The following is a 14,502-nucleotide window of genomic DNA, read 5'->3' as shown; positions in this document are numbered from 1 at the left end:
ATGCTAATACTACGCTTAAAAAGCGAGATGCTTGGTCAATGCATTTTGTACAAAACCATCTAAGCCCGTATGCCAAACGTCAAGGCGATCTCTGTTACACGGGTCCTAACACTAAATACTACCTGTTATGCGCCATAATGACCGCCATAAAATTCAGGGAGTGTTGGACCCACATGCATGCTGGATCCACTCTGCCTTTTTCCCTTTTTTGTGCCAAAATGGCCTCCATTACAAGGGATGCAGGTACCAACATGCATGCTGAGCCCACTCTATACCCTTCCTGGTGCTAAACAGCTTCCAATGAATGTAGTGAGAGCAGGCCACAGCTTTATACTGAAAATTAAAATCAGCCTATGGGGCAGACAGGCTAATCAGGAGTGCACGACTCGCTGGAGTGCCACATCTCCAGCATTGTAAATCTGCAAAAAAAGAGGGTTAGTCAGCACCTCCCAGTGCGCAGGTGCACGCCGCCATGGCAAAGACCTAGAGGAAAAAAAGGAGACAATGCGGCAGCACTCTGCAAATCAGACAAAGTACAACAATGCTAACAAAAATTATGATGCTGGAGTGGATCCAGCATGCATGTGGGTCCAACACTCCCTGAATTTTATGGCGGTCATTATGGCGCATAACAGGTAGTATTTAGTGTTAGGACCCGTGTAACAGAGATCGCCTTGACGTTTGGCATACGGGCTTAGATGGTTTTGTACAAAATGCATTGACCAAGCATCTCGCTTTTTAAGCGTAGTATTAGCATCATAATTTTTGTTAGCATTGTTGTACTTTGTCTGATTTGCAGAGTGCTGCCGCATTGTCTCCTTTTTTTCCTCTAGGTCTTTGCCATGGCGGCGTGCACCTGCGCACTGGGAGGTGCTGACTAACCCTCTTTTTTTGCAGATTTACAATGCTGGAGATGTGGCACTCCAGCGAGTCGTGCACTCCTGATTAGCCTGTCTGCCCCATCGGCTGATTTTAATTACTTTCAGTATAAAGCTGTAGCCTGCTCTCACTACATTCATTGGAAGCTGTTTAGCACCAGGAAGGGTATAGAGTGGGCTCAGCATGCATGTTGGTACCTGCATCCCTTGTAATGGAGGCCATTTTGGCACAAAAAAGGGAAAAAGGCAGAGTGGATCCAGCATGCATGTGGGTCCAACACTCCCTGAATTTTATGGCGGTCATTATGGCGCATAACAGGTAGTATTTAGTGTTAGGACCCGTGTAACAGAGATCGCCTTGACGTTTGGCATACGGGCTTAGATGGTTTTGTACAAAATGCATTGACCAAGCAGGAGTCTATATGGGGTGATCACCACAGTCATTGATCACGCCCGTGTAAGGCTTCATTCAGACGCCCGGATGCGTTTTGCGGATCCGATCCATCTATCAGTGGATCCGTAAAAATAATGCGGACGTCTGAATGGAGCTTTACAGGGGGGTAATCAATGACAGGGGGGTAAAGCTCCATTCAGACGTCCGCGTTATTTTTACGGATCCACTGATAGATGGATCGGATCCGCAAAACGCATCTGGACGTCTGAATGAAGCCTTACAGGGGCATGATCAATGACTGTGGTTATCACCCCATATAGACTCCCTGATCACCCCCCTGTCATTGATCACCCCCCCTGTCATTGATCACCCCCCCTGTCATTGATCACCCCCCCTGTCATTGATCACCCCTCTGTAAGGCTCCATTCAGACATTTTTTTTGGCCCAAGTTAGCGGAATTATTATTTTTTTTTCTTACAAAGTCTCATATTCCACTAACTTGTGTCAAAAAATAAAATCTCACATGAACTCACCATACCCCTCACGGAATCCAAATGCGTAAAATTTTTTAGACATTTATATTCCAGACTTCTTCTCACGCTTTAGGGCCCCTAGAATGCCAGGGCAGTATAAATACCCCACATGTGACCCCATTTCGGAAAGAAGACACCCCCAGGTATTCCGTGAGGGGCATATTGAGTCCATGAAAGATTGAAATTTTTGTCCCAAGTTAGCGGAACGGGAGACTTTGTGAGAAAAAAATTAAAAATATCAATTTCCGCTAACTTGTGCCAAAAAAAAAAAAAAAATTCTATGAACTCGCCATGCCCCTCATTGAATACCTTGGGGTGTCTTCTTTCCAAAATGGGGTCACATGTGGGGTATTTATACTGCCCTGGCATTCTAGGGGCCCCAAAGCGTGAGAAGAAGTCTGGTATCCAAATGTCTAAAAATGCCCTCCTAAAAGGAATTTGGGCACCTTTGCGCATCTAGGCTGCAAAAAAGTGTCACACATCTGGTATCGCCGTACTCAGGAGAAGTTGGGGAATGTGTTTTGGGGTGTCATTTTACATATACCCATGCTGGGTGAGAGAAATATCTTGGTCAAATGCCAACTTTGTATAAAAAAAAAATGGGAAAAGTTGTCTTTTGTCAAGATATTTCTCTCACCCAGCAAGGGTATATGTAAAATGACACCCCAAAACACATTCCCCAACTTCTCCTGAATACGGCGATACCACATGTGTGACACTTTTTTGCAGCCTAGGTGGGCAAAGGGGCCCATATTCCAAAGAGCACCTTTAGGATTTCACAGGTCATTTACCTACTTACCACACATTAGGGCCCCTGGAAAATGCCAGGGCAGTATAACTACCCCACAAGTGACCCCATTTTGGAAAGAAGACACCCCAAGGTATTCCGTGAGGGGCATGGCGAGTTCCTAGAATTTTTTATTTTTTGTCACAAGTTAGTGGAAAATGCTGATTTTTTTTTTTTTCTTTTTTTCATACAAAGTCTCATATTCCACTAACTTGTGACAAAAAATAAAAAACTTCCATAAACTCACTAGGCCCATCAGCAAATACCTTGGGGTCTCTTCTTTCCAAAATGGGGTCACTTGTGGGGTAGTTATACTGCCCTGGCATATTAGGGGCCCAAATGTGTGGTAAGGAGTTTGAAATCAAATTCTGTAAAAAATGACCTGTGAAATCCGAAAGGTGCTCTTTGGAATATGGGCCCCTTTGCCCACCTAGGCTGCAAAAAAGTGTCACACATCTGGTATCTCCGTACTCAGGAGAAGTTGGGGAATGTGTTTTGGGGTGTCATTTTACATATACCCATGCTGGGTGAGAGAAATATCTTGGCAAAAGACAACTTTTCCCATTTTTTTATACAAAGTTGGCATTTGACCAAGATATTTCTCTCACCCAGCATGGGTATATATAAAATGACACCCCAAAACACATTCCCCACCTTCTCCTGAATACGGCGATACCACATGTGTGACACTTTTTTGCAGCCTAGGTGGGCAAAGGGGCCCATATTCCAAAGAGCACCTTTCGGATTTCACAGGTCATTTTTTACAGAATTTGATTTCAAACTCCTTACCACACATTTGGGCCCCTAGAATGCCAGGGCAGTATAACCACCCCACAAGTGACCCCATTTTGGAAAGAAGAGACCACAAGGTATTTCGTGATGGGCATAGTGAGTTCATAGAAGTTTTTATTTTTTGTCACAAGTTAGTGGAATATGAGACTTTGTAAGAAAAGAAAAGAAAATAAAAATCATCATTTTCCACTAACTTGTGACAAAAAATAAAAAGTTCTATGAACTCACTATGCCCATCAGCGAATACCTTAGGGTGTGTACTTTCCGAAATGGGGTCATTTGTGGGGTGTTTGTACTGTCTGGCCATTGTAGAACCTCAGGAAACATGACAGGTGCTCAGAAAGTCAGAGCTGCTTCAAAAAGCGGAAATTCACATTTTTGTACCATAGTTTGTAAACGCTATAACTTTTACCCAAACCATTTTTTTTTTTTTACCCAAACATTTTTTTTTTATCAAAGACATGTAGAACAATAAATTTAGAGCAAAATTTATATATGGATGTCGTTTTTTTTTGCAAAATTTTACAACTGAAAGTGAAAAATGTCTTTTTTTTGCAAAAAAATCGTTAAATTTCGATTAATAACAAAAAAAGTAAAAATGTCAGCAGCAATGAAATACCACCAAATGAAAGCTCTATTAGTGAGAAGAAAAGGAGGTAAAATTCATTTGGGTGGTAAGTTGCATGACCGAGCAATAAACGGTGAAAGTAGTGTAGGTCAGAAGTGTAAAAAGTGGCCTGGTCTTTCAGGGTGTTTAAGCACTGGGGGCTGAGGTGGTTAAAGGGGGTTTCAAGGAGTAAAATATTGATGACCTATAAGGGTCTGACTTCCAGGACACCTGCTAATCAGCTGTTTCTTGAAGACAGGTTATCAATACAGTACTCCCATAAAACACCATTAAAGACATTTCTCCTTAAAATATGATACAATAGTGTACATGACAGGTCCTCAAGAGCAAAGGACGCTCTTTGTAGGCGCTCCATCTGCTGGCTAATAGAGGAGGGCCCAAACAGCACATTTATTGCACAAAACTGGATGAGGCAAATCTCAGTTGCACGGTGAGCTCCCGAAACTGGGAATGCAGTAGAGTGATGGAGAGGTTAACCACTCCAGAACTCTAATCTTGTATGTAAAATTGCCATCTGCTTCCTACGACTATATATAAACCACAGAGATCATATATACAAATGCACACAATAGCTATCATCATCTGTAAGGAGGAGGAATAGCCATGGTTACATAATTTCATTTCCTCAATTTCTAGAATGCTCAGATAAAATCAGATGCAGGACTATTTTTATATCCAAATTCCAGAAGAGCAGTGATAAGCGGATGCAGCTGCTGTTGACCAGGAATATTGGCAAAACCATGGGGGTCATTCTGCTCGGACACCAGAAGACCTAGAACTCCTGAAAGTACCTAGTTTCTTCATGACTCAATAAAATGAAGGTGTTGTATAAAAAGGTAAACATAAAAGTCAGTGACGCTCAACCATCTCAAAGGCAAATTTACATTAGTCAAAAAAAGAGTGCATCAGCCATGAGAAGCGGATTTAAAAAGGTTTGTGGTTTCATGTACAGAACGCTTAATCACTACATGAGAAAAGGTTCTGCAGTTTTCTCATCCACTTTGTATATGAATGATGCTCCATTTTCATGGTCTCTGTACGGTACCCAAAAGGAGAAACATTTTACCAACAATGTCACATTATACAAGGAGTCTTCAAAAAGTTCCTGCACCTTTATATTTTTGTTGGAAACAGTGAGTAGTAATGGGTCATGTGACTAGTCGGCCAAGCCGGCTGCCCTTGCAATTTAGTATAAAAGAGTTGTCACACTGTGGAGAAGATGGCTGCAAAACTTCTAAATTGCACCAAAGCGAAACAGCGTTCCATCATACACTTTTTGTGGGCAGAAAGTGCACAGACAACGCCCAAACCCACAATGCAGCCCTCACATTGGAAACCCTGAGACTACTGAAGTGGGAGGTTGTGGAACACCATGCTTACAATCTAGACAATCTTACAATCTAAATAAATAATAGGAATAGCTCACTGCTATACGATTAGGGCCAGGTGCTCAAGTCCAGAAAACTGTATCACCCATACAGGAAAAATATTGGAAATAAATAGATGGACTGGACTGGCACTCTGTATGTATGGTGTAATAAGAGTAAAATATAATAAAATACTATTAAATATAAATGAATAATGTATAAATACGATGAATACAATATGAAATAATCACACAATTTAATAACAATAAAATATAAAATGTATCACTGCAATAGTGGACACTGCACAATAATATAAAACACTACAAATGACACTCAATTATGATGAATTGATACCAAAAAAAGAGTCCTTCATGAGAATCCTTGGATGAAGGTAAAATAGAAATAGTGGGTGTAATGTCCTTCTTCTCAAAAACTGCTTGTATGCAGTGTGTGATTTTAGTCCACGGTTTGAAAAAAAGGGTATCTAAATGGTTTTTTAAATTTGGTCCAAATATGCTAGATGAAATGCTATATATTCTCCAATAGCAGTATTATAGCCTAGACCCAGGTGATTTTCAAAGGTACCGCATACCCAATTGTAGACAATTTCGTCTTATATCTGAGAACGCCAAAGTAGCGAGGTGTGTGGCGTACTAATTGCTGATAGATAAAGTGCTGTATGCTCTCAGGTAACGATAGTCTTACCTTGACCCAGATAATGTTCAAATCATATACCGGATTGTAGACGATTTCGTCCTATATCAAAGGACGCCAAGGTAGCGAGGTCTGTGACGGGTGACCGGACTGTTCGTGTCTCAAGCTGTCGGCGTCTCACGTGACCTATGACGTACCTTTGCTCCGGGATTTGTGTCAAATTATCGCGAGAGGTGAACTCGGCGATTTCTGTATAGCAAAGTCTTTCTTGGAGCGCTCCAAATTTTGCAGAAAAGTTCACAGACTTGATATCATCTGTGAAAAGGCCTTAGACAGAGTGGGGAGCTATCAGCTGGTTACGACAAACGCGTTTCGGGGACCTCTTCCCCTTCTTCAGTGGCTGCCACTGAAGAAGGGGAAGAGGTCCCCGAAACGCGTTTGTCGTAACCAGCTGATAGCTCCCCACTCTGTCTAAGGCCTTTTCACAGATGATATCAAGTCTGTGAACTTTTCCGCAAAATTTGGAGCGCTCCAAGAAAGACTTTGCTATACAGAAATCGCCGAGTTCACCTCTCGCGATAATTTGACACAAATCCCGGAGCAAAGGTACGTCATAGGTCACGTGAGACGCCGACAGCTTGAGACACGAACAGTCCGGTCACCCGTCACAGACCTCGCTACCTTGGCGTCCTTTGATATAGGACGAAATCGTCTACAATCCGGTATATGATTTGAACATTATCTGGGTCAAGGTAAGACTATCGTTACCTGAGAGCATACAGCACTTTATCTATCAGCAATTAGTACGCCACACACCTCGCTACTTTGGCGTTCTCAGATATAAGACGAAATTGTCTACAATTGGGTATGCGGTACCTTTGAAAATCACCTGGGTCTAGGCTATAATACTGCTATTGGAGAATATATAGCATTTCATCTAGCATATTTGGACCAAATTTAAAAAACCATTTAGATACCCTTTTTTTCAAACCGTGGACTAAAATCACACACTGCATACAAGCAGTTTTTGAGAAGAAGGACATTACACCCACTATTTCTATTTTACCTTCATCCAAGGATTCTCATGAAGGACTCTTTTTTTGGTATCAATTCATCATAATTGAGTGTCATTTGTAGTGTTTTATATTATTGTGCAGTGTCCACTATTGCAGTGATACATTTTATATTTTATTGTTATTAAATTGTGTGATTATTTCATATTGTATTCATCGTATTTATACATTATTCATTTATATTTAATAGTATTTTATTATATTTTACTCTTATTACACCATACATACAGAGTGCCAGTCCAGTCCATCTATTTATTTCCAATCTTACAATCTAGATGACAGCTCTTTGGGTCTCCTCTTGAGAGTTGACAGCAACAGATTCCAAATATCACACTTGAAATGAACTCTGGACCTTTTATCTGCTCATTGTAATTGGGATAATGAGGGAATAACACACACCTGGCCATGGAACAGCTGAGAAGCCAATTGTCCCATTACTTTTGGTCCCTTAACAAGTGGGAGGCACATATGCAAACTGTTGTAATTCCTACACCGTTCACCTGATTTGGATGTAAATACCCTCAAATTAAAGCTGTCAGTCTGCAGTTAAAGCACATCTTGTTCATTTCATTCCAAATCCATTGTGGTGGTGTATAGAACCAAAAATGTTAGAATTGTGTCAATGTCCCAATATTTATGGACCTGACTATGCACTTGCTGTATTCAGCTCACAGAGCACTGCATGAACTGGATACAACTACATCCACCTCTCAGCTATAATTGGTATTAGCCTCGTAGCGGTCTGCAGCCGCCGAATCTAAACAAAAGTTCTTCCATTAGCGATCAGCAAGTAGAGATTTTAAGAATGAGGAGGTATTCAGCTTTCAGAGGACACATCACATCCTCACACAACTAAAATTGTCCACACACACCTTTAGGCTAGTTTCACACTTGCGCTAAACTCTTTTGAAGACTGTTCTGGCAGAGGATGTGGGGGCTCTTTTTGTCTTCTTCCTCCCTCCTGTTCACCTACAATCGGCGCCATTAGTTTTGGTGCCCGATACCAGTGAACAGTTGGGTGACAACTTACCGGTCGGTTTGAAGGGCAAGGCTATTTTTTATTTTTTTTTGGGGAAAAAAGGCCACAACCAGTAATGAGCAAGTTATGCTGCCAGTTTTAGATGGACATGACAGGTCTTCTACTGGCCATCAATTGTGTGCACCATTTCAGCACTCCATTGACCATGGGTTGCCACGAGATGACTAGACCGAAAACACTGTCTAGCTGTGGAGCAGTATATCATCACACCCCCTTAAATACCGTACACTGAAGACGGCATTGTTCATGTGACAATCATTAGACGGATCATTCAACAGCATTTTAACATAGGTGGTGTTCAAGTCAGACTTTTTTTTTTTTAAGTGTTTTTCTTTGTGACAAAACTTTGTCTTTGCTAGGGACAAAACTGTGTGTGAAGGAGCTGAAACAGGTATTTAAAATGTCAAAAATATTCTGAACAAAAGGTCTGCCTGGGATATATGTAGTCACCCTCTCACATAGTACACCGCTGAGCCATATTATGACCACCTAACATCCAGAGTATCAACCATGTGCAGTACGGACAGCAGCTAGATGGGCTGGGAGTGACTTAAGGTCCAGGTAGGTTGTCACAGGTATCTGGAGCCAGGCTGACTGCAGTGCATCCCACAGCTGCTGGAATCCATAGAGTGAACACGACAATCAAGGTGGTCCCACGGGTGCTCAATTGGGTTCAAGTCTGGGAAATTAGGGGGCCAGGGTAGTACTTGAAGTTTTGGCCATGCTTTTCCAACCAATGTCAGATGTTTCTAGCTGGGTGACATGTTGCATCGTTTTGCTGGAAGATCCCATCCACCCCAGGGAAGACAATCAGCATATATGGGTGTACGTGATCTGCAAGGATAGATTCATGCCCAACTCTGCCACCACCAACTTGTGTTCTTCCCATCAATTGTTGTCTGATGTTTCTCACCTGACAAGCCAATGTACTTTTGTTTGATGAAGCAGAAAACGTGACTCATTGGAAAAGGCAACTATGCAGTGGAGGTTCAGTTCTGATACTGCTCCGAAAATGGAAGCCTTTTCTGCCGATGAAACTTGCTTAGAAGTGGTGCACTGACCATTGGTCTACTTCAGAGCCTCATATGCAGTAGGGTTCACTGAACTGTTTTAGACATATCTGGTAGCCCCTTGGTTCATTTTGGTGGTGAGCTGGCATGTCGGTGCGCCCTCCTGCACCTTTGTAGCCAACGTTCACCTCACATCAATAGCACATGGTGCCATTTGTCCACTCACCACAGCAGTATGCAAACAGCTCACAGTACGCAAAGTGCGCACTTTCAGAAATACTGTCCCCTTGGCCCGAAGCCAATAATCAAGTCCCCCCTTCCACTCATGACAGCAATGAGGGATATGTGTGCAGACAAACTACATCACACACCTTATATACCCACCATGCCAGCTCACCACATGTGATTTCCTTCATGAGCTACACACTGCCAACGGCAAAAGTAGGAAGTGGTCATAATAATGGGACTCCACTGTGCATGTTGGCGACGTGTAATTCACCAAACAGAAGTGAAGAACAGAAGTGAAGAGTGAGAAATAAGCCACTGCCATACCCCTCTGTTCACCTGCAGAACCCCCTGGCAGCAGCTCATCCCGTGTGGGATCAGATGAGGGGATCCTTCTTTCCCTGCTGTGTGAGGGAAAGTCTGGAGATCTTCATACACATTAGACATCAGCCAATTCAACCAAAACTGGTGGGTTTGAGAGAGTTTGAGTGCTAATGTGGATGGCCACCCTGACCTACCTGCTGTTCCTCGGAAGTCTGTCGGAATGTACATATCCTGAAATAACCAGTAGGCACAAGCATGGAGGAGTTAGGACGCTCCACAGTGGACCTTCAGGCTGGTTCACACATGACTGATTGTCTGCAGCTTTTCAGCCTGAAATCTTTTATCCTTTGCATTGGAAAAGGGGAAATCCACAATGAAACCCGCAATATAAATTGGCATGCTACAGATTTCCATCCACACCACGGGTCAGCTTCTGCGGCAGACTTTGTCGTGTGCGACTGAGAATTGGAACAGGATCATTCGCTTTGCTGGTACTGTAGAACGCTGCAGATTTCTCACATGAAACAGTCACGTGTGAACACAGCCTTATGTCTCATTCACACGTCAGTGTTCGGTCAGTGATTTCCATCGGGTGCGGCTCTGAACACAGAACAGGTGCAGATCTTTTCCTTCTACCTCATGTCTGTGGAGGCTCCAGTCCTGGTTTTGGCTCACAGTCACTGACCGAACACTGACGTGTGAATAAGGCATTAAACAGAGAAGTGGCTATGTCACAAACGGTCACTCATTGGACAGGTAAGTGCCATGAATACTTAACATGACTAAAATTCTTGTATCCAATTACGATCCCTATAAACTCCCTTTACAAATGCAATGGCTCAGCAGGTAAGAACATGCTCTGGCAGGGTTTCTCAGCTTAAAGGGGTATTCCGCTTCTAACAAGTTAACGATCAGATTGGTGGGGGTCCGACTGCTGGGACCTCCACTGATCACAAGAACAGGGGCCCCAAAACCCAGCAGCAGGACCCCACCAAGCAATAGGGGATAACTTATTAGAACCGGAATACCCCTCTAAGACCTGAAGTACTCCTAAACCCATCATGATTTCATGAGATCCCATCTTAGGCTAGGTTCATCTATTAAGTAAACTTTAGGTCAAATTGATGTAAATTTGTATGTAAAAAAAAAATTAAATAAAAGCCTGCCAACAGCGGCAATACCTCGAAAACTGCCAGGCGCTCTGATGGAAACCCAACAGACCTCAGTATAGTCAAGGGGGTCCAACAGGGGCAGTCTATACATCCTATGACTGACCCGGAACTGCAGGGTCTTGTAGAACAGAGGAGAAAAACTGAAAAGTGCCACAGATGTGAGTCTTGCCTAATGGCCTTTAATGCAGACCGAACATCAGGGACTGTCTTCTGATCATTGCCCCATGTGAACCTACCACCGATCACCCAACACATGCCCCAGGTGAACAGGGGGTGACACAGACAACGAAAACTGGAAGAACTGGAAGAACTAGCCTATGTATTACCTGTTTCTAGGGATTGTAACTGGATGCAAGAATTTTAGTCATGTTAAGTATTCATGGCACTTACCTGTCCAATGAGTGACCGTTTGGGACATAGCCAGTTCTCTATTTAATGCCTCATTCACACGTCAGTGTTCGGTCAGTGATTGTGAGACAAAGGGGCCGGCAGACATGGAGCACACCCACAATATAGAAAAACTGTTCTAGAAAGAAGGGTTGTCCACAGCCATGACAGGAAACGGATGGACAACACGCTTGCACGAGGAACACTGTGTGTACACGGCCAAAGAAGATTTAGAGGTACAACTATGTGCAAGAAAAAAACCTAAGAGCTGCTCAAGGCACCGTTCAAAGGACACTGAGAAATTAGCCACGTGACCATCTCCTTGCGTCACATGTCCTGCACAATGCTGGGCCTCCTGGGTCCACACAGCTCCACCTCAGCATCCTTTATAACAGTATTATAGGAGTTATCCCCTATCCGAGCGCTAGGTCGAGAATGCCTCCTGCTGCCCCACTCCTTCTCTATGGGACGGCGCTATACTTGGCTATCTCCAGCACTACCAGAGAAAATGAATAGCGCGGCAGCGAGGACAGGACCCCCAAGGATCAGAAAAAGGACCCGTCATCCCTGCTAACATAACCTATTGCAGTGATGGCTAACCTCCGGCACTCCAGCTTTGGTGAAACTAGGACTCCCAGCATGCTCCATTTATTTCTATGGACAGCCAAGCAAGTGTACATCTTGGGAGTGGTAGTTTTACCACAGCTGGAGTGCCGGAGGTTAGCCTTCACAGGCCTATTGTATTCCCCCATGAATGAGCAATTCTTGGATCTCTGCTTTGTGCTGTTCATCTCATTCTTTGGGGGACTTTGCAGGCTCCATTCTCGGTGTAGGTGCGGGTCCTAGCGAGATGCCCCCAATGTCTGAGACGAGAATACCCCTTTAAAAGGGTTTTCCCATCTCTGACAATGGGGGCATATCGCTAGGATATGCCCCCATTGTCCGATAGGTGCGGGTCCCACACCTACAATGAGAACAGAGGGCGCACTGCACATGCGCAGCCACCCTCCATTCATTTCTATGGGGCCGCAGAAAATAGCTGACCGTTGGCTCGGCTATTTCTGTCTGCCCCATAGAAATGAATGGGGGCAGGAGCCGCGCATGCGCGGTGCGCTCCTATTCACTTCTCTGAGAGCAGCGCTTGGTGGTGGACGGACCCCGGGATATCCGGTATCCTCCAGCCACAGTGCTCCCCGCTCCATTCTCGTTGTAGGTGCGGATATGCCCCTATAGTCAGAGACGAGAATAACCCTTTAACCTGACAACTGGATGTCATCGCCCCCCCATACACAGTGTGACAGTGACAGACAGAACCTGGAACATTTTATGAATACATTTTTGGAGGAGCAACAGAGGAACACCACAACACAGAGATTAGATTATCCTGAAGTGCCATGTCACCACAGGTATCTGCTAAACCAGAAACGTCAGCAGAAGTGACCTCACACATGTCCCTGACATCACCACAAGCATCCTCGGGGAGTCACGTGACAGGACACCTTTAATTACCACTTCTATTTAGGGCAGTGACGTCACATCCTCTGATGCAGGTTTTCAGGGCAGATGAATGACTCCCCAGGCGATGACACTTACCCTTAGCCTCGCAGTCAGCGCAGTACTTGTTGTCCTCCTCCCGCAACATCCGGGACAGTATAGCCTGGTGCTGCTCGTTCAGCTTCTGGGCCTTCTCCCTCTCGGAGCGGGTGGTCATGTCTGCGGGCAGTGGATGGGGACACCAATGACAGCTGTGGCGATCAGACAGCGGCGGTCACGGGGCATACAGAGTGGAGCACCGCGGGATAGAGCAGGCACGAGCGCTCCCCGTACACGGCTACCTGAACCGGGGAGAAGAGGGGAAAGACTGCAGCCTCCGCTCACTGTCACACACCACAGTTCCGGGAACCTTCCACTATGACGCCGCTATCCCCGTCAGCCAACCAATCAGGACTCGCCCGGCGTGCTGACGTCAATGCACTCAGTCCAAACCCCTCCTCTTCCGGTGAAGATCCCGCCCCCCGGCTAGCTCTTAGCTCTGACAGGAATGTACTAACAGGTGTGTGGTGGGCGTGGCCGGGATCACCTGTGTGACGTGTCAGTGCCCATCACCAGCACCTTCCATGCTGCTTACTCATTCACGTGAAGTGGTGCCCTCAGAGGTCTGCATCCAAAGGTGGACCTGTCACCTGCTTTATGCTGCAGGGTTGCCCACAGTCTAGAAATGTCTGGACAGTCCGTAAATAGGCGACTTTTTTCCTGTGTCCGTGAAAAAAAATGGATGTTACCATGATTATTTTTTGAGGCTGCTGGTAATTCTCCTCATTTTACAGCTCGCAGTAAATGCTGGTAATGAGTTTATCAGTATATTGAGCTGTAGACATGGATTACTTATAATTCAATATGGTTTTCCAATTTGTCTGTAAAAAAAAATGGCAGCTGTCCATGATTTTGGGATAAGTTGTCCAGAAAAACAAAAATGTGGGGTTGGCAACCCTGTCTAGCAGATGAGTCCACCCTGGCCAACTTTCCAGAAACATCTGGGAAGCTCCTGGAAAAGAGGGAGACCTTCCAGACTCCATGAAGAGCTGGCCCATCTCCAAAACCGTCCTCCATGAGCTCCAGCTGGATGCGGCCCCAGTGCCCATATGTGCTCAGAGAGGGCATGATGCATCACATAGGGGGATCGGTCTCAGAAAAAGGGCATACACAATCGGGCTTCTCCTGGTATCCAGCTGCTGTAAGACAATGTCGTCGCCCTCAGCCGCAGCAGAAGAAGAAAGGCGGGGACAGGTTCCCTTTAAAGGGTTAAATAACTTGGGCAAATTATGGCAGGCATACAGATAGGAAAGTCCCACATCAAGTCCAGGCTGGTACAAAGGGGTTCTGGGCATGAAAACAGATCTCAAACTAGGCAGGTTTGCCATACTTTACTGGTTTACGTAAGTACAATGTTAGAAGCTCTAGCAGGATTAACGTCAGCATCGCCAAGGAGTTAGTCTTCTGCACCAGTGACCCTCTAACCTCGCCACGTGAATTCTCAATCTCTACCACAATAACCGCCATGTTTTCAATAAATCACTCCCTTCCAATTGATGCCGCACATTTTGTTACAGAAAATGTCAGCGAAAAAATGTTCCGTCCATCCGAATGCGGTTGTTTTGCAGGAAGCACATGGATTTCTGCAGATGAATGGACCTGATTTTCAGTCGCTGAAATTTTTGTCACGTGTGAAGTCACCCTAA

General features: G+C 44.6%; 1 protein-coding gene across 2 annotated transcripts in view; it reads right to left on the bottom strand.

Moving 5' to 3' along the window:
* SMAP1 (small ArfGAP 1) overlaps positions 1-13,193 on the bottom strand; it is a 237,132-nt gene extending 223,939 nt beyond the window's left edge. For both annotated transcript variants that reach the window (XM_040428637.1, XM_040428638.1), the window contains exon 1: positions 12,857-13,193. In XM_040428637.1, coding sequence (XP_040284571.1) covers positions 12,857-12,974 — 118 coding nt within the window. In that variant the 5' untranslated portion in view covers positions 12,975-13,193. The remainder of the gene's footprint in view (positions 1-12,856) is intronic.
* Between the last annotated feature and the right edge of the window lie 1,309 nt (positions 13,194-14,502).

Source organism: Bufo bufo, chromosome 4 (assembly GCF_905171765.1).
Source record: "Bufo bufo chromosome 4, aBufBuf1.1, whole genome shotgun sequence".
Taxonomy (NCBI): Eukaryota; Metazoa; Chordata; class Amphibia; order Anura; family Bufonidae; genus Bufo; species Bufo bufo.
This window is presented reverse-complemented; position numbering and strand designations above follow the sequence as displayed.